The following is a 27,485-nucleotide window of genomic DNA, read 5'->3' on the forward strand; positions in this document are numbered from 1 at the left end:
CACACTGCAACTGGGTATAATATAACACACTGCAACTGTGCATAATACAACACGGTGCAACTGTGCATAATACAACACACTGCAACTGGGTATAATATAACACACTGCAACTGTGTATAATACAACACGCTGCAACTGTGCATAATACAACACACTGCAACTGGGTATAATATAACACACTGCAACTGGGTATAATACAACACACTGCAACTGGTACAATACAACACACTGCAACTGGGTATAATACAACACACTGCAACTGGTATAATACAACACACTTCAACTGGGTATAATACAACACGCTGCAACTGTGTATAATACAACACGCTGCAACTGGGTATAATACAGCACGCTGCAACTGTGGATAGTACAACACGCTGCAACTGGGTATAATACAACACACTGCAACTGGGTATAATACAACACGCTGCAACTGGGTATAATACAACACGCTGCAACTGTGCATAATACAATACACTGCAACTGTGTATAATACAACACACTGCAACTGGGTATAATACAACACGCTGCAACTGGGTATAATACAACACGCTGCAACTGGGTACAATATAACACGCTGCAACTGGGTATAATACAACGCACTGCAACTGTGTATGATACAACACGCTGCAACTGGGTATAATACAACACGCTGCAACTGGGTATAATATAACACACTGCAACTGGGTATAATATAACACACTGCAACTGTGTATAATACAACACGCTGCAACTGTGTATAATACAACACACTGCAACTGGGTATAATACAACAACTGCAACTGGGTATAATACAACACGCTGCAACTGTGTATAATTTAACACACTGCAACTGGGTATAATACACCACACTGCAACTCTGTATAATACAACACGCTGCAACTGTGTATAATACAACACGCTGCAACTGTGTATAATATAACACACTGCAACTGGGTATAATACAACACACTGCAACTCTGTATAATACAACACGCTGCAACTGGGTATAATACAACACACTGCAACTCTGTATAATACAACACGCTGCAACTGGGTATAATACAACACGCTGCAACTGTGTATAATATAACACACTGCAACTGTGTATAATACAACACGCTGCAACTGTGCATAATACAACACACTGCAACTGGGTATAATATAACACACTGCAACTGGGTATAATAGAACACACTGCAACTGGTATAATACAACACACTGCAACTGGGTATAATACAACACACTGCAACTGGGTATAATACAACACACTGCAACGGGTATAATACAACACACTGCAACTGTGCATTATACAACACACTGCAACTGGGTATAATATAACACACTGCAACTGTGTATAATACAACACGCTGCAACTGTGCATAATACAACACACTGCAACTGGGTATAATATAACACACTGCAACTGGGTATAATAGAACACACTGCAACTGGTATAATACAACACACTGCAACTGGGTATAATACAACACACTGCAACTGTGTATAATACAACACGCTGCAACTGGGTATAATACAGCAGGCTGCAACTGTGGATAGTACAACACGCTGCAACTGGGTATAATACAACACACTGCAACTGGGTATAATACAACACGCTGCAACTGGGTATAATACAACACGCTGCAACTGTGCATAATACAATACACTGCAACTGTGTATAATACAACACACTGCAACTGGGTATAATACAACACGCTGCAACTGGGTATAATACAACATGCTGCAACTGGGTATAATATAACACACTGCAACTGGTATAATACAACACGCTGCAACTGTGCATAATACAATACACTGCAACTGTGTATAATACAACACACTGCAACTGCGTATAATACAACACGCTGCAACTGCGTATAATACAACACGCTGCAACTGCGTATAATACAACACGCTGCAACTGGGTATAATATAAAACACTGCAACTGGGTATAATATAACACACTGCAACTGTGTATAATACAACACGCTGCAACTGTGCATAATACAACAAACTGCAACTGGGTATAATATAACACACTGCAACTGTGTGTAATACAACACGCTGCAACTGTGCATAATACAACACACTGCAACTGGGTATAATACAACACGCTGCAACTGGGTATAATACAGCACGCTGCAACTGTGGATAGTACAACACGCTGCAACTGTGTATAATACAACACGCTGCAACTGGGTAGAATACAACACGCTGCAACTGTGCATAATACAACACACTGCAACTGGGTATAATACAACACACTGCAACTGGGTATAATACAACACGCTGCAACTGGGTATAATACAACACACTGCAACTGGGTATAATACAACACGCTGCAACTGGGTATAATACAACACGCTGCAACTGGGTATCATATAACACGCTGCAACTGGGTATAATACAACGCACTGCAACTGTGTATAATACAACACGCTGCAACTGGGTATAATATAACACACTGCAACTGGGTATAATATAACACACTGCAACTGTGTATAATACAACACGCTGCAACTGTGTATAATACAACACACTGCAACTGGGTATAATACAACACACTGCAACTGGGTATAATACAACACGCTGCAACTGGGTATAATACAACATGCTGCAACTGTGTATAATACAACACACTGCAACTGGGTATAATATAACACACTGCAACTGTGTATAATTCAACACGCTGCAACTGGGTATAATACACCACACTGCAACTCTGTATAATACAACACGCTGCAACTGTGTATAATACAACACGCTGCAACTGTGTATAATATAACACACTGCAACTGGGTATAATACAACACACTGCAACTCTGTATAATACAACACGCTGCAACTGTGTATAATACAACACACTGCAACTGGGTATAATACAACACACTGCAACTGGGTGTAATACAACACACTGCAACTGGGTATAATACAACACGCTGCAACTGTATATAATACAACACACTGCAACTGGGTATAATACAACACGCTGCAACTGTATATAATACAACACACTGCAACTGGGTATAATACAACACACTGCAACTGGGTATAATACAACACGCTGCAACTGGGTATAATATAACACACTGCAACTGGGTATAATACAACACGCTGCAACTGGGTATAATATAACACACTGCAACTGGGTATAATACAACACACTGCAACTGGGTATAATACAACACACTGCAACTGTGTATAATACAACACGCTGCAACTGGGTATAATATAACACACTGCAACTGGGTATAATATAACACACTGCAACTGGGTATAATACAACACACTGCAACTGTGTATAATATAACACGCTGCAACTGGGTATAATACAACACACTGCAACTGGGTATAATACAACACGCTGCAACTGGGTATAATACAACACACTGCAACTGGGTATAATATAACACACTGCAACTGGGTATAATACAACACGCTGCAACTGGGTATAATATAACACGCTGCAACTGGGTATAATACAACACACTGCAACTGGGTATAATTCATCACACTACGACTGGGTATAATTCATCACACTACGACTGTGTGTAATTCATCACACTACGACTGGGTATAATTCATCACACTACGACTGGGTATAATACATCACACTACGACTGGGTATAATACATCACACTACGACTGGGTGTAATTCATCACACTACGACTGGGTATAATACATCAAACTACGACTGGGTGTAATTCATCACACTACGACTGTGTATAATTCATCACACTACGACTGGGTATAATACATCACACTACGACTGGGTGTAATTCATCACACTACGACTGTGTATAATTCATCACACTACGACTGTGTGTAATTCATCACACTACGACTGGGTATAATACATCACACTACGACTGGATATAATACATCACACTACGACTGGATATAATTCATCACACTACGACTGGGTATAATTCATCACACTACGACTGGGTATAATACATCACACTACGACTGGGGATAATTCATCACACTACGACTGGGGATAATTCATCACACTACGACTGGGTATAATACATCACACTACGACTGGGTATAATTCATCACACTACGACTGGGGATAATTCATCACACCACGACTGTGTATAATGCATCACACTACGACTGGGTATAATTCATCACACTACGACTGGGTATAATACATCACACTACGACTGGGTATAAATCATCACACTACGACTGGGGATAATTCATCACACTGCGACTGGGTGTAATTCATCACACTACGACTGGGTATGATTCATCACACTACGACTGGGTATAATTCATCACACTGCGACTGGGTGTAATTCATCACACTGCGACTGTGTATAATACATCACACTGCGACTGGGTGTAATTCATCACACTACGACTGTGTATAATTCATCACACTACGACTGGGTATAACACATCACACTGCGACTGGATATAATTCATCACACTACGACTGGGTATAATTCATCACACTACGACTGGGTATAATTCATCACACTACGACTGGGTATAATACATCACACTGCGACTGGGTGTAATTCATAACACTACGACTGGGTATAATTCATCACACTACGACTGGGGATAATTCATCACACTGCGACTGGGTGTAATTCATCACACTGCGACTGGGTTTAATACATCACACTACGACTGGGTGTAATTCATCACACTACGACTGGGTATAATACATCACACTGCGACTGGATATAATTCATCACACTACGACTGGGTATAATTCATCACACTACAACTGGGTATAATACATCACACTACGACTGGGTGTAATTCATCACACTACGACTGGGTATAATACATCACACTGCGACTGGATATAATTCATCACACTACGACTGGGTATAATTCATCACACTACGACTGGGTGTAATTCATCACACTACGACTGTGTATAATTCATCACACTACGACTGTGTATAATTCATAACACTACGACTGGGTGTAATTCATCACACTACAACTGGGTATAATTCATCACACTACGACTGGGTATAATACATCACACTGCAACTGGGTATAATTCATCACACTACGACTGGGTATAATTCATCACACTACGACTGGGTATAATTCATAACACTACGACTGGGTATAATTCATCACACTGCGACTGGGTGTAATTCATCACACTACGACTGGGTATAATTCATAACACTACGACTGGGTATAATTCATCACACTACGACTGGGTATAATACATCACACTACGACTGGGTATAATTCATCACACTACGACTGGGTATAATTCATCACACTGCGACTGGGTGTAATTCATCACACTACGACTGGGTATAATTCATAACACTACGACTGGGTATAATTCATCACACTACGACTGGGTATAATACATCACACTACGACTGGGTATAATTCATCACACTACGACTGGGGATAATTCATCACACTGCGACTGGGTGTAATTCATCACACTACGACTGTGTATAATACATCACACTACGACTGGGTATAATACATCACACTACGACTGGGTATAATTCATCACACTGCGACTGGGTGTAATTCATCACACTCCGACTGGGTATAATACATCACACTGCGACTGGGTGTAATTCATCACACTACGACTGGGTATAATACATCACACTACGACTGGGTATAATTCATCACACTGCGACTGGGTATAATACATCACACTACGACTGGGTATAATACATCACACTACGACTGGGTATAATACATCACACTACGACTGGGTATAATACATCACACTACGACTGGGTATAATTCATCACACTGCGACTGGGTGTAATTCATCACACTACGACTGGGTATAATTCATCACACTGCGACTGGGTGTAATTCGTCACACTACGACTGGGTATAATACATCACACTACGACTGGGTATAATACATCACACTACGACTGGGTATAATACATCACACTGCGACTGGGTATAATACATCACACTACGACTGGGTATAATTCATCACACTACGACTGGGTATAACACATCACACTGCGACTGGATATAATTCATCACACTACGACTGGGTATAATTCATCACACTACGACTGGGTATAATTCATCACACTACGACTGGGTATAATACATCACACTGCGACTGGGTGTAATTCATCACACTACGACTGGGTATAATACATCACACTGCGACTGGATATAATTCATCACACTACGACTGGGTATAATTCATCACACTACAACTGGGTATAATACATCACACTACGACTGGGTGTAATTCATCACACTACGACTGGGTATAATACATCACACTGCGACTGGATATAATTCATCACACTACGACTGGGTATAATTCATCACACTACGACTGGGTGTAATTCATCACACTACGACTGTGTATAATTCATCACACTACGACTGTGTATAATTCATAACACTACGACTGGGTGTAATTCATCACACTACAACTGGGTATAATTCATCACACTACGACTGGGTATAATACATCACACTGCAACTGGGTATAATTCATCACACTACGACTGGGTATAATTCATCACACTACGACTGGGTATAATTCATAACACTACGACTGGGTATAATTCATCACACTGCGACTGGGTGTAATTCATCACACTACGACTGGGTATAATTCATAACACTACGACTGGGTATAATTCATCACACTACGACTGGGTATAATACATCACACTACGACTGGGTATAATTCATCACACTACGACTGGGTATAATTCATCACACTGCGACTGGGTGTAATTCATCACACTACGACTGGGTATAATTCATAACACTACGACTGGGTATAATTCATCACACTACGACTGGGTATAATACATCACACTACGACTGGGTATAATTCATCACACTACGACTGGGGATAATTCATCACACTGCGACTGGGTGTAATTCATCACACTACGACTGTGTATAATACATCACACTACGACTGGGTATAATACATCACACTACGACTGGGTATAATTCATCACACTGCGACTGGGTGTAATTCATCACACTCCGACTGGGTATAATACATCACACTGCGACTGGGTGTAATTCATCACACTACGACTGGGTATAATACATCACACTACGACTGGGTATAATTCATCACACTGCGACTGGGTATAATACATCACACTACGACTGGGTATAATACATCACACTACGACTGGGTATAATACATCACACTACGACTGGGTATAATACATCACACTACGACTGGGTATAATTCATCACACTGCGACTGGGTGTAATTCATCACACTACGACTGGGTATAATTCATCACACTGCGACTGGGTGTAATTCGTCACACTACGACTGGGTATAATACATCACACTACGACTGGGTATAATACATCACACTACGACTGGGTATAATACATCACACTGCGACTGGGTATAATACATCACACTACGACTGGGTATAATTCATCACACTACGACTGGGTATAACACATCACACTGCGACTGGATATAATTCATCACACTACGACTGGGTATAATTCATCACACTACGACTGGGTATAATTCATCACACTACGACTGGGTATAATACATCACACTGCGACTGGGTGTAATTCATCACACTACGACTGGGTATAATTCATAACACTACGACTGGGTATAATTCATCACACTACGACTGGGGATAATTCATCACACTGCGACTGGGTGTAATTCATCACACGACAACTGGGTATAATACATCACACTACGACTGGGTATAATACATCACACTGCGACTGGATATAATTCATCACACTACGACTGGGTGTAATTCATCACACTACGACTGTGTATAATTCATCACACTACGACTGGGTATAATACATCACACCACGACTGGGTATAATACATCACACTGCGACTGGATATAATTCATCACACTACGACTGGGTATAATTCATCACACTACGACTGGGTGCAATTCATCACACTACGACTGGGTATAATTCATAACACTACGACTGGGTATAATTCATCACACTGCGACTGGGTGTAATTCATCACACTACGACTGGGTGTAATTCATCACACTACGACTGGGTTTAATTCATCACACTACGACTGGATATAATTCATCACACTACGACTGGATATAATTCATCACACTACGACTGTGTATAATACATCACACTACGACTGTGTATAATACATCACACTACGACTGTGTATAATTCATCACACTACGACTGGATATAATTCATCACACTACGACTGGATATAATTCATCACACTACGACTGGGTATAATTCATCACACTGCGACTGGGTATAATACATCACACTACGACTGGGTATAATTCATCACACTACGACTGGGTATAATACATCACACTACGACTGTGTATAATACATCACACTACGACTGGGTATAATTCATCACACTACGACTGTGTATAATACATCACACTACGACTGGGTACAATACATCACACTACGACTGGGTATAATTCATCACACTACGACTGGGTATAATACATCACACTACGACTGTGTATAATTCATCACACTGCGACTGGGTGTAATTCATCACACTACGACTGGGTATAATTCATAACACTACGACTGGGTATAATTCATCACACTGCGACTGGGTGTAATTCATCACACTACGACTGGGTATAATACATCACACTACGACTGGGTATAATACATCACACTGCGACTGGGTATAATACATCACACTACGACTGGGGGTAATTCATCACACTACGACTGGGTATAATTCATAACACTACGACTGGGGATAATTCATCACACTACGACTGGGTATAATACATCACACTACGACTGGGTATAATTCATCACACTACGACTGGGGATAATTCATCACACTGCGACTGGGTGTAATTCATCACACTACGACTGTGTATAATACATCACACTACGACTGGGTATAATACATCACACTACGACTGGGTATAATTCATCACACTACGACTGGGTATAATTCATCACACTACGACTGGGTATAATACATCACACTGCGACTGGGTGTAATTCATCACACTACGACTGGGTATAATACATCACACTGCGACTGGGTGTAATTCATCACACTACGACTGGGTATAATACATCACACTACGACTGGGTATAATACATCACACTGCGACTGGGTGTAATTCATCACACTACGACTGGGTATAATACATCACACTACGACTGGGTATAATACATCACACTACGACTGGGTATAATTCATCACACTGCGACTGGGTGTAATTCATCACACTACGACTGGGTATAATGCATCACACTACGACTGGGTATAATACATCACACTACGACTGGGTATAATACATCACACTGCGACTGTGTATAATTCATCACACTACGACTGGGTATAACACATCACACTGCGACTGGATATAATTCATCACACTACGACTGGGTATAATTCATCACACTACGACTGGGTATAATTCATCACACTACGACTGGGTATAATGCATCACACTGCGACTGGGTGTAATTCATCACACTACGACTGGGTATAATTCATAACACTACGACTGGGTATAATTCATCACACTACGACTGGGGATAATTCATCACACTACGACTGGGTATAATTCATAACACTGCGACTGGGTGTAATTCATCACACTACGACTGGGTATAATTCATAACACTACGACTGGGTATAATTCATCACACTACAACTGGGTATAATTCATCACACTTCGACTGGATATAATTCATCACACTGCGACTGGGTGTAATTCATCACACTACAACTGGGTATAATTCATCACACTGCGACTGGATATAATTCATCACACTACGACTGGGTATAATTCATCACACTACGACTGGGTATAATACATCACACTGCGACTGGATATAATTCATCACACTACGACTGGGTATAATTCATCACACTACGACTGGGTATAATTCATCACACTACGACTGGGTATAATACATCACACTGCGACTGGGTGTAATTCATCACACTACGACTGTGTATAATTCATCACACTACGACTGGGTATAATACATCACACTGCGACTGGATATAATTCATCACACTACGACTGGGTATAATTCATCACACTACGACTGGGTATAATACATCACACTGCGACTGGGTGCAATTCATCACACTACGACTGGGTATAATTCATAACACTACGACTGGGTATAATTCATCACACTGCGACTGGGTGTAATTCATCACACTACGACTGGGTGTAATTCATCACACTACGACTGGGTATAATTCATCACACTACGACTGGATATAATTCATCACACTACGACTGGATATAATTCATCACACTACGACTGTGTATAATACATCACACTACGACTGGGTATAATACATCACACTACGACTGGGTATAATGCATCACACTGCGACTGGGTATAATACATCACACTACGACTGGGTATAATTCATCACACTACGACTGGGTATAATACATCACACTACGACTGGGTATAATTCATCACACTACGACTGTGTATAATACATCACACTACGACTGGGTATAATACATCACACTACGACTGGGTATAATTCATCACACTACGACTGGGTATAATACATCACACTACGACTGTGTATAATACATCACACTACGACTGGGTATAATACATCACACTACGACTGGGTATAATTCATCACACTACGACTGGGTATAATTCATCACACTACGACTGGGTATAATACATCACACTACGACTGGGTATAATTCATCACACTACGACTGGGAAAATTCATCACACTACGACTGGGTATAATACATCACACTCCGACTGTGTATAATTCATCACACTGCGACTGGGTGTAATTCATAACACTACGACTGGGTATAATTCATCACACTGCGACTGGGTGTAATTCATCACACTACGACTGGGTGTAATTCATCACACTACGACTGGGTATAATTCATCACACTACGACTGGATATAATTCATCACACTACGACTGGATATAATTCATCACACTACGACTGTGTATAATACATCACACTGCGACTGGGTATAATACATCACACTACGACTGGGTATAATTCATCACACTGCGACTGGGTATAATACATCACACTACGACTGGGTATAATTCATCACACTACGACTGGGTATAATACATCACACTACGACTGTGTATAATACATCACACTACGACTGGGTATAATTCATCACACTACGACTGTGTATAATACATCACACTACGACTGGGTATAATACATCACACTACGACTGGGTATAATTCATCACACTACGACTGGGTATAATACATCACACTACGACTGTGTATAATACATCACACTACGACTGGGTATAATACATCACACTACGACTGGGTATAATTCATCACACTGCGACTGGGTGTAATTCATCACACTACGACTGGGTATAATTCATCACACTACGACTGGGTATAATACATCACACTACGACTGGGTATAATTCATCACACTACGACTGGGAAAATTCATCACACTACGACTGGGTATAATACATCACACTCCGACTGTGTATAATTCATCACACTGCGACTGGGTGTAATTCATCACACGACGACTGGGTATAATTCATCACACTGCGACTGGGTGTAATTCATCACACTACGACTGGGTATAATTCATCACACTGCGACTGGGTGTAATTCATCACACTACGACTGGGGATAATACATCACACTGCGACTGGGTGTAATTCATCACACGACGACTGGGTATAATTCATCACACTACGACTGGGTATAATTCATCACACTGCGACTGGGTGTAATACATCACACTACGACTGGGTATAATACATCACACTGCGACTGGGTATAATTCATCACACTACGACTGGGTATAATTCATCACACTACGACTGTGTATAATTCATCACACTACGACTGGGTATAATTCATCACACTACGACTGGGTATAATTCATCACACTACGACTGGGTATAATACATCACACTGCGACTGGGTATAATTCATCACACTACGACTGTGTATAATTCATCACACTACGACTGGGTATAATTCATCACACTACGACTGGGTATAATTCATCACACTACGACTGGGTATAATTCATCACACTACGACTGTGTATAATTCATCACACTACGACTGGGTATAATTCATCACACTATGACTGGGTATAATACATCACACTACGACTGGGTATAATTCATCACACTACGACTGTGTATAATTCATCACACTACGACTGGGTATAATTCATCACACTACGACTGGGTATAATACATCACACTACGACTGGGTATAATTCATCACACGACGACTGGGTATGATTCATCACACTACGACTGTGTATAATTCATCACACTACGACTGGGTATGATTCATCACACTACGACTGTGTATAATACATCACACTACGACTGGGTATAATTCATCACACTACGACTGTGTATAATTCATCACACTACGACTGGGTATAATACATCACACTACGACTGGGTATAATACATCACACTACGACTGGGTATAATACATCACACTACGACTGTGTATAATTCATCACACTGCGACTGTGTATGATTCATCACACTACGACTGGGGATAATTCATCACACTACGACTGGGGATAATTCATCACACTACAACTGGGTATAATTCATCACAGTACGACTGGGGATAATTCATCACACTACGACTGGGGATAATTCATCACACTACGACTGGGTATAATTCATCACACTCCGACTGGGTATAATTCATCACACTACGACTGGGTATAATACATCACACTACGACTGGGTATAATACAACACGCTGCAACTGGGTATAATATAACACACTGCAACTGGGTATAATACAACACGCTGCAACTGGGTATAATACAACACACTGCAACTGGGTATAATACAACACACTGCAACTGTGTATCATCAACACGCTGCAACTGGGTATAATTCATCACACTACGACTGGGGATAATTCATCACACTACGACTGGGTATAATTCATCACACTACGACTGTGTATAATTCATCACACTACGACTGTGTATAATTCATCACACTACGACTGGGTATAATTCATCACACTACGATTGTGTGTAATTCATCACAGTACGACTGGGTATAATACATCACACTACGACTGTGTATAATTCATCACACTACGACTGGGTATAATACATCACACTACGACTGTGTATAATTCATCACACTTCGACTGGGTATAATTCATCACACTACGACTGGGTATAATACATCACACTACGACTGTGTATAATTCATCACACTACGACTGGGTATAATACATCACACTACGACTGTGTATAATTCATCACACTACGACTGGGTATAATACATCACACTACGACTGTGTATAATTCATCACACTACGACTGGGTATAATACATCACACTACGACTGTGTATAATTCATCACACTTCGACTGTGTATAATTCATCACACTACGACTGGGTATAATTCATCACACTACGACTGGGTATAATTCATCACACTACGACTGGGTATAATTCATCACACTACGACTGTGTATAATTCATCACACTTCGACTGTGTATAATTCATCACACTACGACTGGGTATAATACATCACACTACGACTGGATATAATTCATCACACTACGACTGGGTGTAATTCATCACACTACGACTGTGTATAATTCATCACACTACGACTGGATATAATACATCACACTACGACTGGGTATAATACATCACACTGCGACTGGGTGTAATTCATCACACTACGACTGGGTATAATTCATCACACTGCGACTGGGTGTAATTCATCACACTACGACTGGGTATAATTCATAACACTACGACTGGGTATAATTCATCATACTACGACTGGGTATAATACATCACACTACGACTGGGTATAATTCATCACACTACGACTGCGGATAATTCATCACACTGCGACTGGGTGTAATTCATCACACTACGACTGGGTATAATACATCACACTGCGACTGGGTATAATACATCACACTGCGACTGGGTGTAATTCATCACACTACGACTGGGTATAATTCATCACACTGCGACTGGGTGTAATTCATCACACTACGACTGGGTATAATTCATAACACTACGACTGGGTATAATTCATCATACTACGACTGGGTATAATACATCACACTACGACTGGGTATAATTCATCACACTACGACTGGGGATAATTCATCACACTGCGACTGGGTGTAATTCATCACACTACGACTGGGTATAATACATCACACTGCGACTGGGTATAATACATCACACTGCGACTGGGTGTAATTCATCACACTACGACTGGGTATAATACATCACACTGCGACTGGATATAATTCATCACACAATGACTGGGTATAATTCATCACACTACGACTGGGTATAATACATCACACTACGACTGTGTATAATTCATCACACTACGACTGGGTATAATACATCACACTGCGACTGGATATAATTCATCACACAACGACTGGGTATAATTCATCACACTACGACTGGGTATAATACATCACACTGCGACTGGATATAATTCATCACACAACGACTGGGTATAATACATCACACTACGACTGGGTATAATTCATAACACTACGACTGGGTATAATTCATCACACTACGACTGGGGATAATTCATCACACTGCGACTGGGTGTAATTCATCACACTGCGACTGGGTGTAATTCATCACACTACGACTGGGTATAATTCATCACACTACGACTGGGTATAATACATCACACTGCGACTGGATATAATTCATCACACAACGACTGGGTATAATACATCACACTACGACTGGGTATAATTCATAACACTACGACTGGGTATAATTCATCACACTACGACTGGGGATAATTCATCACACTGCGACTGGGTGTAATTCATCACACTACGACTGTGTATAATTCATCACACTACGACTGTGTATAATTCATCACACTACGACTGGGTATAATACATCACACTACGACTGGGTATAATTCATCACACTACGACTGGGTATAATACATCACACTACGACTGGGTATAATTCATAACACTACGACTGGATATAATTCATCACACTACGACTGGGTATAATACATCACACTACGACTGGGTATAATTCATAACACTACGACTGGGTGTAATTCATCACACTACGACTGGGGATAATTCATAACACTACGACTGGGAATAATTCATCACACTACGACTGGGTATAATACATCACACTACGACTGGGGATAATTCATCACACTGCGACTGGGTGTAATTCATCACACGGCGACTGGGTGTAATTCATCACACTACGACTGGGTATAATACATCACACTACGACTGGGTATAATTCATCACACTACGACTGGGTATAATTCATCACACTACGACTGGGTATAATTCATCACACTACGACTGGGTATAATTCATCACACTACGACTGGGTATAATACATCACACTACGACTGGGTATAATACATCACACTATGACTGGGTATAATTCATCACACTACGACTGGGTATAATTCATCACACTACGACTGGTTATAATTCATCACACTACGACTGGGTATAATACATCACACTGCGACTGGGTGTAATTCATCACACTACGACTGGGTATAATACATCACACTGCGACTGGATATAATTCATCACACTACGACTGGGTATAATTCATCACACTACGACTGGGTATAATTCATCACACTACGACTGGGTATAATTCATCACACTACGACTGGGTATAATACATCACACTGCGACTGGGTGTAATTCATCACACTACGACTGGGTATAATTCATAGCACTACGACTGGGTATAATTCATCACACTGCGACTGGGTGTAATTCATCACACTACGACTGGGTGTAATTCATCACACTACGACTGGGTATAATTCATCACACTACGACTGGATATAATTCATCACACTACGACTGGATATAATTCATCACACTACGACTGTGTATAATACATCACACTACGACTGGGTATAATACATCACACTACGACTGGGTATAATTCATCACACTGCGACTGGGTGTAATTCATCAGACTACGACTGGGTATAATTCATCACACTACGACTGGGAAAATTCATCACACTACGACTGGGTATAATACATCACACTACGACTGGGTATAATTCATCACACTGCGACTGGGTGTAATTCATCACACTACGACTGGGTATAATTCATCACACTACGACTGGGTATAATACATCACACTACGACTGGGTATAATTCATCACACTACGACTGGGTATAATTCATCACACTACGACTGGGTATAATTCATCACACTACGACTGTATATAATTCATCACACTACGACTGGGTATAATTCATCACACGACGACTGGGTATAATTCATCACACTACGACTGGGGATAATTCATCACACTACGACTGGGGATTATTCATCACACTACGACTGGGTATAATTCATCACAGTACGACTGGGGATAATTCATCACACTACGACTGGGGAAAGTTCATCACACTCCGACTGGGTATAATTCATCACACTGCGACTGGGTATAATTCATCACACTACGACTGTGTATAATTCATCACACTACGACTGTGTATAATTCATCACACTACGACTGGGTATAATACATCACACTACGACTGGAAATAATTCATCACACTACGACTGGGTGTAATTCATCACACTACGACTGTGTATAATTCATCACACTACGACTGGATATAATTCATCACACTACGACTGGGTATAATTCATCACACTACGACTGGTTATAATTCATCACACTACGACTGGGTATAATACATCACACTACGACTGGGTATAATTCATCACACTACGACTGTGTATAATTCATCACACTACGACTGGATATAATTCATCACACTACGACTGGGTATAATTCATCACACTACGACTGGGTATAATACATCACACTACGACTGTGTATAATACATCACACTACGACTGGATATAATTCATCACACTACGACTGGGTATAATTCATCACACTACGACTGGGTATAATACATCACACTACGACTGGGTATAATTCATCACACTACGACTGGGGATAATTCATCACACTGCGACTGGGTGTAATTCATCACACTACGACTGGGTATAATTCATAACACTACGACTGGGTATAATTCATCACACTACGACTGGGGATAATTCATCACACTGCGACTGGGTGTAATTCATCACACTACGACTGGGTATAATACATCACACTACGACTGGGTATAATACATCACACTGCGACTGGGTGTAATTCATCAAACTACGACTGTGTATAATTCATCACACTACGACTGGGTATAATACATCACACTGCGACTGGATATAATTCATCACACTACGACTGGGTATAATTCATCACACTACGACTGGGTATAATTCATCACACTACGACTGGGTATAATTCATCACACTACGACTGGGTATAATACATCACACTGCGACTGGGTGTAATTCATCACACTACGACTGGGTATAATTCATCACACTACGACTGGGTGTAATTCATCACACTACGACTGGGTATAATTCATCACACTACGACTGGGTGTAATTCATAGCACTACGACTGGGTATAATTCATCACACTGCGACTGGGTGTAATTCATCACACTACGACTGGGTATAATTCATCACACTGCGACTGGGTGTAATTCATCACACCACGACTGGGTATAATTCATCACACTACGACTGTGTATAATTCATCACACTACGACTGGGTATAATTCATCACACTACGACTGTGTATAATTCATCACACTACGACTGGGTATAATACATCACACTATGACTGGGTATAATACATCACACTACGACTGGGTATAATTCATCACACTACGACTGTATATAATTCATCACACTACGACTGGGTATAATTCATCACACTACGACTGGGTATAATTCATCACACTATGACTGGGGATAATTCATCACACTACGACTGGGGATAATTCATCACACTACAACTGGGTATAATTCATCACACTACGACTGTGTATAATTCATCACACTCCGACTGGGTATAATTCATCACACTGCGACTGGGTATAATTCATCACACTACGACTGGGTATAATTCATCACACTACGACTGTGTATAATTCATCACACTCCGACTGGGTATAATTCATCACACTGCGACTGGGTATAATTCATCACACTGCGACTGGGTATAATACATCACACTACGACTGGGTATAATTCATCACATTACGACTGGGTATAATTCATCACACTACGACTGTGTATAATTCATCACACTACGACTGGGTATGATTCATCACACTCCGACTGTGTATAATTCATCACACTACGACTGGGGATAATTCATCACACTACGACTGGGTATAATTCATCACACTACGACTGGGTATAATTCATCACACTACGACTGGGTGTAATTCATCACACTACGACTGGGTATAATTCATCACACTACGACTGGGTATAATTCATCACACTACGACTGGGTATAATTCATCACACTACGACTGGGTATAATTCATCACACTACGACTGGGTGTAATTCATCACACTACGACTGGGTATAATTCATCACACTACGACTGGGTATAATTCATCACACTACGACTGGGGATAATTCATCACACTACGACTGGGTATAATTCATCACACTACGACTGGGTATAATTCATCACACTACGACTGGGTATAATTCATCACACTATGACTGTGTATAATACATCACACTACGACTGGGTATAATTCATCACACTACGACTGGGTATAATACATCACACTACGACTGGGTATAATTCATCACACTACGACTGGGTATAATTCATCACACTACGACTGGGTATAATTCATCACACTACGACTGGGGATAATTCATCACACTACGACTGGGTATAATTCATCACACTACGACTGGGTATAATTCATCACACTACGACTGGGTGTAATTCATCACACTACGACTGGGTATAATTCATCACACTATGACTGTGTATAATACATCACACTACGACTGGGTATAATTCATCACACTACGACTGGGTATAATTCATCACACTACGACTGGGTATAATTCATCACACTACGACTGGGTATAATTCATCACACTACGACTGGGTATAATTCATAACACTACGACTGTGTATAATTCATCACACTACGACTGGGTATAATTCATCACACTACGACTGGGTATAATTCATCACACTACGACTGGGTATAATTCATCACACTACGACTGGGTATAATTCATCACACTACGACTGGGTATAATTCATCACACTACGACTGGGTATAATTCATCACACTACGACTGTGTATAATTCATCACACTATGACTGGGTATAATTCATCACACTGCGACTGGGTATAATTCATCACACTACGACTGGGTATCATACATCACACTACGACTGGGTATAATAAATCACACTACGACTGGGTATAATACATCACACTACGACTGGGTATAATTCATCACACTACGACTGTGTATAATTCATCACACTACGACTGGGTATAATTCATCACACTACGACTGAGTGTAATTCATCACACTACGACTGGGGATAATTCATCACACTACGACTGGGTATAATACATCACACTGCGACTGGGTGTAATTCATCACACTGCGACTGTGTATAATTCATCACACTGCGACTGGGGATAATTCATCACACTACGACTGTGTATAATTCATCACACTGCGACTGGGGATAATTCATCACACTACGACTGGGTATAATACATCACACTGCGACTGGGTGTAATTCATCACACTACGACTGTGTATAATTCATCACACTGCGACTGGGGATAATTCATCACACTACGACTGGGTATAATACATCACACTGCGACTGGGTATAATTCATCACACTACGACTGGGTATCATACATCACACTACGACTGGGTATAATAAATCACACTACGACTGGGTATAATACATCACACTACGACTGGGTATAATTCATCACACTACGACTGGGTATCATACATCACACTACGACTGGGTATAATAAATCACACTACGACTGGGTATAATACATCACACTACGACTGTGTATAATTCATCACACTACGACTGGGTATAATTCATCACACTACGACTGGGTGTAATTCATCACACTACGACTGGGGATAATTCATCACACTACGACTGGGTATAATACATCACACTGCGACTGGGTGTAATTCATCACACTACGACTGTGTATAATTCATCACACTGCGACTGGCGATAATTCATCACACTACGACTGGGTATAATACATCACACTGCGACTGGGGATAATTCATCACACTACGACTGGGTATAATACATCACACTACGACTGTGTATAATTCATCACACTACGACTGGGTATAATACATCACACTGCGACTGGGTGTAATTCATCACACTACGACTGGGTATAATACATCACACTACGACTGGGTATAATTCATCACACTACGACTGTGTATAATACATCACACTACGACTGGGTATAATACATCACACTGCGACTGGGTATAATACATCACACTACGACTGGGTATAATTCATCACACTACGACTGGGTATAATACATCACACTACGACTGGGTATAATTCATCACACTACGACTGTGTATAATTCATCACGCTACGACTGTGTATAATTTATCACACTACGACTGGGTATAATTCATCACACTACGACTGGGTATAATACATCACACTACGACTGGGTATAATACATCACACTACGACTGGGGATAATTCATCACACTGCAAAAACTCTTCATTTTGGTCTCTTCCAGCCCAAAATCAGTTGGTTGAAGAACCAGATGTTACTGGACCAAAATCCGAAGTTTCGGGTTCTGACGAACGAGGGAATCTGTACACTGGAGATCCGCAAGCCCTCCCAGTTCGATGGAGGAGTCTACACGTGTAAAGCAGTCAATGCACTCGGGGAAGCTGTGGCAGACTGCAAGCTCGATGTGAAAGGTGAGTAAGAAAGACCTGTCATTTCGCAACCTCAGGATGTTCCACAACAATTGAAAGCCAATGAAGTACTATTAATGGGTCGTAATGTAGAGAAATGTAGCAGCAAATTAGTGCACAGCAAGATCCCACTAACAGCAGTGATAATAACTAGATGATCTGTTTTAGCGACGTTGGTTGAGGGATAAACATTGGCGAGGATACCAGGGAGAACTCCCCTGCTCTTCTTTGAATAGTGGCCGTGGGATCTTTTACATCCACCTGAGAGGGCAGACGGGGCCTCGGTTTAATATCTCATTCTCAAGACGGCACCTTCCAGGGCCGCACTCCCTCAGTGCTGCACTGGAGGGTCAGCCTGGTTTATGGGCTGAAGTCTCTGGAGTGGGATTTGAAGCCACGTCCTTCTGACTCAGAGGTAAGAGTGCTTCCATGGAAACACGGTTGAAATTTAATAGTAGAATGGTGATATAGGTCTTGGTGCTGTTCCTCCGCCCTGGCGTGAAATCAAAGACCCAGACTGGCTGCAGGTCGGTTACTCTGGAATTTGAGTCTTTCTGTGTTTACATTTGGTGGCCTCAACTTCAGCTTCATGTAGAAAGCCAACAACACGTTCGATATTCCCAACCTCTCCAGAGAATACAGAAGAGATTTCATTACACAGAGCATAAATGCAACATGGGATGCTTTGCCACAGGGAGTGGTCGAGGCAGAGACCATTGCATCTTTTAATGGTAAAGTAGATGAACACTGAAAGAGAGGAAGGATTGGGAAGACAGTGGGGCAGTGGGATTAGTTTGGGATTATACAGGACAATAGGGCAAGAGTGGGGCAGTGGAATTAGTTTGGGATTATACAGGACTATGGGGAGAGAGAGGGACAGTGAGAATAGACTTGCGGCGAACACGAAAGCAAATCCAAAAGTCTTCCACAGACATGTAAACAGTAAACAGGTAGTAAGAGGAGGGGTGGGCCTGATTAGGGACCATAAATTAGATCTATTCATGGAGGCAGAGGGCATGGCTGAGATATTAAATGAATACTTTGCATCTGCCTTCACCAAGGAAGAAGATGCTGCCAGAATCTCAGTAAAGGAAGATATAGTTGAGATACTGGATGGTCTAAAAATTGATGAAGAAGAGGTACTCGAAAGGCTGGCTGTACTTAAAGTAGTTAAGTCACCCGGTCCGGATGGGATGCATCTTAGGTTGCTGAGGGAAGTAAGGGTGGAAATTGCGGAGGTACTGGCCATAATCTTCCAAACATCCTTAGATACAGGGGTGGTGCCAGAGGACTGGAGAATTGCGAATGTTACACCCTTGTTCAAAAAGGGTGTAGGGATAAACCCAGCAACTATAGGCCAGTCAGTTTAACCTCAGTGGTGGGGAAACTTTTAGAAATGATAATCCGGGACAGAATTAACAGTCACTTGGACAAGTGAGTATTAATTAAGGAAAGCCAGCATGGGTTTGTTAAAGGCAAATCGTGTTCAACTCACTTGATTGAGTTTTTTGATGAGGTAACAGAGAGGGTAGATGAGGGCAATGCAGTTGATGTGGTGTATGTGGACTTTCAAAAGGCGTTTGATAAAGTGCCGCATAATCGGCTTATCATCAAGATTGAAGGAATAAATGGGGCAGTAGCATCATGGATACAGAATTGGCTAAGTGACAGGAAACAGAGAGTAGTGGTGAACGGTTGTTTTTCGGACTGGAGGGAGGTGTACAGTGGTGTTCCCCAGGGGTCGGTGCTGGGACCACTGCTTTTCTTGATATATATTAATGACTTGGACTAGGGTGTACAGGGCACAATTTCAAAATTTGCAGATCACACAAAACTTGGAAGTGTAGTGAACAGTGAGGAGGATAGTGATAGATTTCAAGAGGATATAGACAGGCTGGTCGCATGGGCAGACTCGTGGCAGATGAAATTTATCGCAGAAAAATGTGTAGTGATACATTCTAAAAGGCTTGTAGGAACAGAGAGATCTGGGGGTATATGTGCACAAATCGTTGAAGGTGGCAGGGCAGGTTGAGAAAGTGGTGAAAAAAGCATACAGGATCCTGGGCTTTATAAATAGAGGCATAGAGTACAAAAGTATGGAAGTCATGACGGGCCTTTATACAACATTGGTTTGGCCACAATAGAACCGTAGAACTATGGAAAAGTTACAGCACAGAAGGGACCATTCGGCCCATCGTGTCCGCGCCGGCTCAAACAACAACCAGGTGTCCATTCTAATCCCACCTTCCAGCACCCGGTCCGTAGCCCTGCAGCTTACAGCACTTTAGGTGCAGGTCCAGGTACTTTTTAAAAGAGTTGAGGGTCCCAGCCTCTATTACCAATTCGGGCAGCGAATTCCATACACCCACCGCCCTCTGGGTAAAAATGTTTTTCCTCACGTCCCCTCGAATCCTTCCGCCAATCAGTTTAAATCTATGTCCTCTAATTCTTGAACTCTCCGCTAGGGGAAACAAGTACTTCCTGTCTACTGAACCTAGGCCCCTCATAATTTTGTACACCTCAATCAAGTCTCCCCTCAGCCTCCTCTGCTCCAAGGAAAACAACACCAGCCTATCCGATCTCTCCTCGTAGCTGCAATTTTCAAGCCCTGGCAACATTCTTGTAAATCTTCTCTGCACTCTCTCCAGAGCAATTACATCCTTCCTGTAATGTGGTGACCAGAACAGCGCACAATACTCCAGCTGTGGCCTTACCAGCATTTTATACAGTTCCATCATTACATCCCTGCTTTTGTATTCTGTACCTCGGCTCATAACGGAGAGCATTCCGTTTGCCTTCTTCACAACCTTATCTACCTGTACTGCCACCTTCAGGGACCTGTGCACATGCACTCCAAGGTCTCTCACTTCCTCTACCCCTCTCAATATATTCCTGTTTACTGCGTATTCCCTTTTACTGTTTGCCCTCCCTAAGTACATTACCTCACACTTCTCCAGGTTGGACTCCATTTGCCACTTTTCCGCCCACTCCACCAACTCATTGATATCTTCTTGGAGTCTCCAGCTATCCTCTTCACTATTAACGACACAGCCAATTTTTGTGTCGTCTGCAAATTTGCCAAACATGCCCCCTACATTCAAGTCCAAATCATTAATATATACCACAAACAGCAAGGGACCCAACACTGAGCCCTGTGGCACATCACTGGAAACGGATTTCCATTCGCAAAGATATCCATCGACTTTTACCCTTTGTTTCCTGTTACTGAGCCAATTTTGGATCCAATTCGCCACATTTCCCTGTATCCAATGGGCTTTCACCTTTCTGACCAGTCTGCCATGTGGGACCTTGTCAAATGCCTTACTAAAATCCATGTAGACAACATCCACTGCACTACCCTCATCAATCCTCCTCGTCACTTCCTCAAAGAATTTAATCAGATTTGTAAGGCATGACCTTCCCTGAACAAATCCATGCTGACTATCCCTGATTAAACCATGCCTTTCCAAGTGACCGTTTATCCTATCTCTCAGTATTGATTCTAATAGTTTTCCCACCACCGAGGTAAGACTGACCGGCCTATAATTGTTCAGCCTTTCCCTCGTACCCTTTTTAAACAATGGTACTACGTTTGCAGTCTTCCAGTCCTCTGGTACCTCCCCTGTATCTAGTGAGGATTGGAAAATGATCCTCAGAGCATCCACTATTTCCTCCCTGGCTTCCTTCAATAGCCTAGGAAACAATCCATCCGGCCCTGGTGACTTATCAACTTTCAAGGATTCCAGTCCCTCTAGTACTTCCTCTCTCGTTATGTTTACCTTATCCAATATTTCACACCTCTCCTCTTTAACTACTACGTCCGGATCATCCCTTTCCTTTGTGAATACGGAGACAAAATATTCATTTAAAACCCTACCCACATCCTCTGCTTCTACACACAAGTTACCCTTATCATCCCTGATAGGTCCCACCCTTTTCCTTAGCTATCCTCTTGTTCTTAATGTACTGATAAAACATCTTTGGGTTTTCTTTAATCTTACTAGCTAATATTTTTTCATGCCCTCTCTTTGCTTTCCTGATTTCCTTTTTTACGTCATCCCTGTACTTTCTATACTGCTCTAGGCTTTCTGCAGCATTTAGTTTTCTGTGACAGTCATAAGCTTTCTAGTTCTGCTTTATCTTGCCCCGTATATTTCTGGACAACCAGGGGGCTGTAAATTTGGCAGTGCCGCCCTTTTTCTTTGAGGGGACATGTCTGCATTGTGCCCATAGAATTTCACTTTTTAGTGCCTCCCACTGGCTTGCCACTGATTTCTCCTCAAGTCGTTGTGTCCAGTCCACTTCTGCCAAATCACCTCTTAATTCTGTAAAATTTGCCTTCCCCCAATTTAAAACGTTTACTCCTGATTTCACTCTGTCCTTTTCCTTAATAATGCTAAATCTAACTGAATTGTGGTCACTATCCCCAATATGGTCACCCACTGTCACTTCACCCACTTGCCCATCTTCATTTCCCAGGACTAAATCTAGAATTGCATCCCCTCTTGTTGGGCTTGTCACGTACTGGCTAAAAATGTTCTCCTGGACACCGATCAAGAATTTTGCGCCCTCTGTGCCCCTCACACTGTTTGAATCCCAGTTGATATTAGGGTACTTGAAGTCCCCGACTATTATTGAACTCAGAAATTTGCCTACATATTTGTTCTTCGATCTCCCTTTCGCTCTTCGGGGGTCTATAGTACACTCCTCGTAGTGTGACTGCCCCTTTTTTATTTCTTAGCTCAACCCATATGGCCTCGATTGATGATCCATTTAGCATATCATCCCTTCTCACAACTGGAATTGATTCTTTAACCAGTAATGCTACTCCCCCCCCCCCCTCCTTTTTTATCACCCACTCTATCCTGCCTGAAAACTCTATATCCAGGGATATTGAGCTGCCAATTATCCCCCTCTTTAAGCCAGGTTTCCGTTATAACAATGATATCATGCTGCCATGTGTCTATCTGTGCCCTTAGCTCATCTGCTTTGTTTGTAATACTCCTTGCATTGAAGTATATTCCCTTTCACCCCTTCAAATTCCTGTGCTGAACACTATTTAACCTTTCCTTCTTTTGCCTTTCTGAGTTGCTAACTACGTCACTAACTGCTTGTCTACTTCCCGTTTCCTGGTCTGAATTTGTCCTGTCTGTACCTGCCCTTTGGTTCCCATTCCCCTGCCATACTAGTTTAAACTCTCCCCAACAGAACTAGCAAATGCCCCCGCGAGGATATTGGTCCCGGTTTTGTTTGGGTGTAACCCGTCCAGCTTGTACAGGTCCCGCCTTTCCCAGAATCGGTCCCAATGCCTCAGAAATTTAAACCCCTCCCTCCTACACCATCTCTCAAGCCACGCATTCATCTGGTCTATTCTCTTATTTCTGCTCTCGGTAGCACGTGGCACTGGGAGTAATCCTGAGATTACTACCTTAAAGGTCCTGCTTTTTAATTTATTTCCTAACACCCTATTTTCTGCTTGCAGGACCTCATCCTTTTTTTACTGATGTCGTTGGTACCGATATGAACCACGACCTCTGGCTGTTCACCCTCCCCCTTCAGAATGTCCTACAGCCGCTCCGTGACATCCTTGACCCTAGCACCAGGGAGGCAACATACCATCCTGGAGTCATGTCTGCGGCCGCAGAAACGCCTATCTGTTCCCCTAATGATGGAATCCCCTATAATGATTGCTCTCCCATTCTTCTTCCTCCCCTCCTGTGCAGCTGAATCACTCGTAGTGCCGCGGTCTTGACTCTTGCTACATTCCCCTGATAAGCCATCTCGCCCAATAATATCCAAAGCGGTATATCTGTTTGAGAGGGAGATGGCCCCAGGGGACTCCTGCTCTACCTGCCTAGTCCTTTTACTCTGCCTGGCAGTCACCCATTTCCTTTCTGCCTGCGTAATCTTTACCTGCGTGTGACCACCTCAGTGAACGTGCTATCCACGATAGTCTCAGCATCGCGAATACAACTGGAGTATTGTGTCCAGTTCTGGGCACCGCACTTTTGGAAAGATGTGAAGGCCTTAGAGAGGGTGCAGAAGAGATTTACCAGAATGGTTCCAGGGATGAGGGACTTCAGTTACATGGATAGACTGGAGAAGCTGGGGTTTTTCTCCTTGGAACAGAGACGGTTGCGAGGAGATTTGATAGAGGTGTTCAAAATCTAGACAGAGTAGGTAGAGAGAAACTGTCCCCATTGGCAGAAGGGTCAAGGATCAGAGGACATAGATTTAAGGTGATTGGCAAAAGAACTAAAGGTGACATGAGGAAAAACTTTTTTACACTGCAAGTTAAGGGGTGATCTTATAGAAGTCTATAAAATAATGAGGGGCATAGATAAGGTCGATAGTCAAAATCTTTTCCCAAAGGTAGGGGAGTCTATAACGAGGGGGCACAGATTTAAGGTGAGAGGGGAGAGATACAAAAGGGTCCAGAGGGGCAATTTTTTCACTCAAAGGGTGGTGAGTGTCTGGAACGAGCTGCCAGAGGCAGTAGTAGAGGCGGGTACAATTTTGTCTTTTAAAAAGCATTTGGACAGTTACATGGGTAAGATGGGTATAGAGGGATATGGGCCAAGTGCAGGCAATTGGGACTAGC

The 27,485-nt window shown here is 41.8% G+C and overlaps 1 protein-coding gene across 3 annotated transcripts in view; it reads left to right on the forward strand.

The window, feature by feature from the left end:
* Positions 1 to 27,485, forward strand: part of LOC137344338 (myosin-binding protein H-like) — a 168,639-nt gene that overhangs the window by 123,762 nt on the left and 17,392 nt on the right. For all 3 annotated transcript variants that reach the window (XM_068007204.1, XM_068007202.1, XM_068007203.1), the window contains one exon: positions 20,701 to 20,887. In XM_068007204.1, coding sequence (XP_067863305.1) covers positions 20,701 to 20,887 — 187 coding nt within the window. The remainder of the gene's footprint in view (positions 1 to 20,700; positions 20,888 to 27,485) is intronic.

The sequence above is a fragment of the Heptranchias perlo genome, chromosome 27 (assembly GCF_035084215.1).
Source record: "Heptranchias perlo isolate sHepPer1 chromosome 27, sHepPer1.hap1, whole genome shotgun sequence".
NCBI classification, from domain to species: Eukaryota; Metazoa; Chordata; class Chondrichthyes; order Hexanchiformes; family Hexanchidae; genus Heptranchias; species Heptranchias perlo.